This window comes from Henckelia pumila, chromosome 4 (assembly GCF_033568475.1).
Source record: "Henckelia pumila isolate YLH828 chromosome 4, ASM3356847v2, whole genome shotgun sequence".
NCBI classification, from domain to species: domain Eukaryota; kingdom Viridiplantae; phylum Streptophyta; class Magnoliopsida; order Lamiales; family Gesneriaceae; genus Henckelia; species Henckelia pumila.
This window is the reverse complement of record NC_133123.1, coordinates 144,948,252-144,952,803: the sequence shown is the minus strand read 5'-3', so window position 1 is coordinate 144,952,803 and position 4,552 is coordinate 144,948,252. Positions and strand designations below refer to the sequence as shown.

General features: G+C 37.6%; 1 protein-coding gene across 1 annotated transcript; it reads right to left on the bottom strand.

The window, feature by feature from the left end:
- Positions 1-436: 436 nt before the first annotated feature.
- On the bottom strand, positions 437-2,351 carry LOC140867030 (glycosyltransferase family 92 protein RCOM_0530710). The gene has a single exon (XM_073272099.1). The coding sequence runs from the start codon at positions 2,349-2,351 to the stop codon at positions 744-746; it is 1,608 nt and encodes a 535-aa protein (XP_073128200.1). The 3' UTR covers positions 437-743.
- Positions 2,352-4,552: the final 2,201 nt, after the last annotated feature.

Here is a 4,552-nt window from a genome sequence, read left to right as displayed (position 1 = left end):
ACTAACAATTTCTTGGAGTTTAGTTGAAAGTTGAAACTCTTAACATTTCAAAAATGGATTTATCGCACTCTCTTCCGTTTTCTTGTACAAAACTTGAAAAATCCTTTCTTTTTTTTCCCCCTTTAAATCCAGTAAATTTTTAAACTATCTATTCATTATATTCATCTCATCTCATCTATAAAATAAGTCTTTAACTTCACCGCGCATCGATCCTAACAATAGAGGACGATTGGTGTGAATTGCTTAATTGACTTTGACGAGCAAAGTACGCAAGTGAGCAAGGTATCCCATTTTCATTTTAAATTACATTTGGATACAATCAACGTATATATATATATAGAATTTTGATAGTGAGCATCCCCTATAAGAACTTATGTGAGTATCGGCTACGGCTAATGTGACGTTTTTGAGAATAAAAGTTCCCCCAGCAATAAAATACTGACATGATTTATTGTACATTAAAATTTACTCCCCTACTATGTTTGTTTAAAAAAAAAAAATCAACAAAAGAATGAATAAATTTTCCCTTCTTTTCTAAATCTAATTACAAAAGTTAGATTGAATTTTAAATTTCGCCAAGATGTTACCAAAAATGCCTTTTTTTTCTTTGACCATGCACGCTAACTAGCTTCTCGATCATATATATAACGTGCGTATATTCTTTTCCCCTGTCCCTAATCTATATCCCATGGATAATTCTCTTCCATGCACCGTAAGCAACAATACCATGCATGATTTAAGTTCTATCCTCTTTGCCATGCCATCCGATCATAACCCAAGCTCGATTTTTCCCCAAACCATTTCCAAGTCAAGTCTTTCAAGCGACCATCGCGTAATTCGCAAAACATGTGCGGCCAGCCTTCTGGCTCCACCGGCATAAACCCCAATCCAGGCGTCCGATCATTGGAATCGGGGTTCAACTTCTGCGTCCAATCCAAAACGTAAGCGGACACGCGCCTCCTAAACTTGGCCTTAAACTCAGGCCAAGCTTGATACTTGTAGTGATTGACCACCATATCGTTGGTGCTCAATTTCTTGGACTTGAAGCCTAAACTTAAATTGAAATGGTGTACCACGTTAAGCAAATAATGATCAATGGCTTCTAATAACACTATGGACTTGTGTCTATTCTCATGCAACCGCCTACAATCATATCCCTGCGTCACTCCCATTATGGGGTGAACGTCTTGATTGGAAGGCCCGAATTCGTAGCAACCGATTTGGAACTGTCCCAGTCCCAAACCCGAGCTGTGATCGTTAGAGACTAGTAATGAATGTAACATGGATTCAGAGGGTGGTGAAGAGTTTTTCCACGAGGGGGAGTACAAAAATTCGTCCACATCAATGTACATCATCCACTTGCAACAATGGCTGGCGTACAAGGCAGCATGGGAGAAACCAGATTCTTGAGTTTTAGGCCACAACCAAAAATATGTGGTGACATCAAAACCCTCTCCAACCAACTCTTCCACCACTTTACCCAAATCATCATCGCTCCCATTATCGTATAATAAGAATTTTTCAACACCGATTTTGGAATGGTACAAGACCCATTCCTTCAAAAACTTGGCCACGTTGTACACCATGGTGCTAGCGCACAGCAGAGACTTCCTCCCAGTACCGGCCAGCTTGCTGCAGGCTAAGTTGCGCGGGGGCGTGTAGTACGTCACCGATGGAACCACCAGATTCTCCGCTATGATTTCTAATGAAACTTTTTTTAGTACCAGATCATCATCCGGCCGTTGACAGCGGAAGACCTCTTGCATTGAGGATTTGACGGGTGTTTTCACGTCTTCTCCGAACACGCACATTAATTCCTTTGGGTGGCGGTTGATCCCTTGCCTTGTGTTCACACCTTTAACGAATAATACGACGTCGTCTTCAGTTGTGAGGGAATCGTACACCAGATAAGACCACCTCAGAAGCAGCAATGGAGGCGGTCTCTGAGGTCGAATCGCCGGAGACTTCAACAACGACGGTTGCCTGAAAGGAAGCCTCCTTCGAGCTCGTACGGGTAGCATGCAATTAAATATGAAACGATTGGGAAAAGGCAAAATTCCCATAAAACTAGCCGCCGACGCTTCATCTGTGTCGAATAAACATGAATAACCGCTGTAATCTCCAGCCAGATTTGGTTCCTCGGGTGATACGATTACCAAAACTTCCCAATCAGGCAGGAGAACCGACGTGGTGGAGATTACAAATAGCGGCGGCACTGGAGATGAAATTGGTGAAGGCGGGATATGGTCGGAGGAGGAGATGGTCCGGCGAAGGTAGTGGTGGTAGATGGAGGCGCAGAAGACGATAGATGCGACCATGTATGGGAAGGTTGTCCGAATTTTACGGGCCATTCTGTGATTTTTAAAGGATACATGGCATGGAAAATACCAAATTTTATCATTTTATTGCCATTACTTGAACCCATCACCGTCAATTCATTCACTTTAACCAATTTAACTAATATAAATATTATTTGTATAAGTTATGTTTTTTTTTTTTTTTTTTTTTTTTTTTTTTTTATCTAGGGGTGGGGTTGCGGGATTGGAATTTGGAACTCATGGCCTCCTCTCAAATTGGGGAAGAGTGATGCCACTTTATCTAATGCTTAAGTTAATGTTACATGATACATTACATTTAAAAGATGTACACTAGTTTTTTTTCCCCTAAAGGTGTACGTGAACACAAGGCAAGGGATCAACCGCCACCCAAAGGCAAGGAATATAATTACTATATTTTGTCACAAATAGATAATATTCGTTTGCTAAAATTTTAGCGACGAAGGAATTAGCCACGATTTTTATTCCGTTACAAATCTATTGCTAACGTGAATTTCTAACGGATTTTACCGTTACTACCCAGCAAATTTTTGTAGTGTACAAAAAGAATATGCTAAAACACGGAATAAGTTGATAAATAAGCATTTCTCCTTACAAACTCTAAGGTGCATATATCTAATTCTATTGTAATGATCAAAGTATTATTTTTAGTTTATATATATAGTGAAATAACAAAATATATATTTCCGATATGTCCAAGTATGTTATAATAAAAAAGATAATTATAAAAAATAATTTTAATGCAATAAAAATATTAAAATTTTGTAAATATATATATATATATATATATATATATATATATATTGCATGGCATTGTCTATTACTATCTTTATATCTTATATAATTTGATGCGTTCAAAAATTTTCACATCAAATGAATTACCTTGAATCGGTAATCACGAACAAATTTTCAATAAACCGAGCCGAATGGTCCCAAATATTTTTGTGTATCAAAAAAACATGTGAGATGGCTCGCCTGTAGGCGAAACCACTCCGACGCTAAAGTCAGTATAGGATTCAATAAAAAAAAAATGTATGAAAATTGCAAGGTAAGAGTAAGAAAGAGACATAAATAAGATGTGTAAAAGAAGTATATGGGAGACGTATGAAAGAAAATACAACTTGTAGAATTGTAATGTGTAATACAACTAGATTTATGCATATCTATGCAATATTATGGTATATCTCTAAAATATAAATAAAGATATGATAGTATTTTTATCATATCATCAATACTAACTCCCAAAGATAAGTGACGACGAGTGAAATGAGGAGGAACTTTGAAGTGCTTGAATTTATATATTAGATGAAACACCTACTACTAATAAAATGCGGAAAAACTTTTTTTTTTTTTAATACTATACATATACGCCCATACATATATGTATATAAAAATAACATATATTTCTTAAATAACCTGAAAAATATTAAATAAATAAATAAATCCTTAAAAATATTTCATGCATCAATTTAAAATGATAAACAATGCTGCTGAAAAATCTCATATGCGGAATAATAATAAAATAAAACATGTTTCAAAATTCCATCATAATAGACTAAATAACTGCGACGGTCACGGGGTACACTGCTCCGTGAGCTCATACGTCCTCACCACCGGTAGGAGCTACATAAATATCATCATGCTCACCTGCACCATATAAGCGTAGTGAGCCTAGGGGCTCAACATGTCTAATCCTTTATAACAAGGTTAAAAATAATGCATCACGTAGATACTAATACATATACATGTACATGAGCATGCATGGAAACATTTTTCATAACATAAATGCTGAATCATAAATCTTAAACATAACATAACTTTTTTCATCATACATAACATAATTGAGCATTTCATAAACATAAAAACTGAGTATGGTCATATCCATGAATGTGCATCTAACCTACTCCTAGGCGGTTCTAACAAGACAAGAATCAGCCCAAACGGTGGTCCGAGGAAGGAGAACGAAGCCTTGCAACAGGCTGTCCCCCAGCTCGCGCCCAGCCCTGAGCGGCTGCCGTAAATTCAATCGTTCTCCCTACTCCGGCCATATTTTTCCGTGAAACCACTTCTCAATCCTAGCCAACATCTAGGGGGTTCAAACCCTTTAGACCTCACCCCAAACCATGTACTGAGGAGGGAGAACGAAGCCTTCTCCCTCAGAACACAAATCTGCGCGATCTGGTGCACTAGAGGAGAAGTGATTCGTTTCAGACCAT

What these genes read in the sequence shown, in the direction of transcription:
- LOC140867030 (XM_073272099.1), bottom strand. Translation starts at nt 2,351, where the DNA reads ATGGCCCGTAAAATTCGGACAACCTTCCCATACATGGTCGCATCTATC.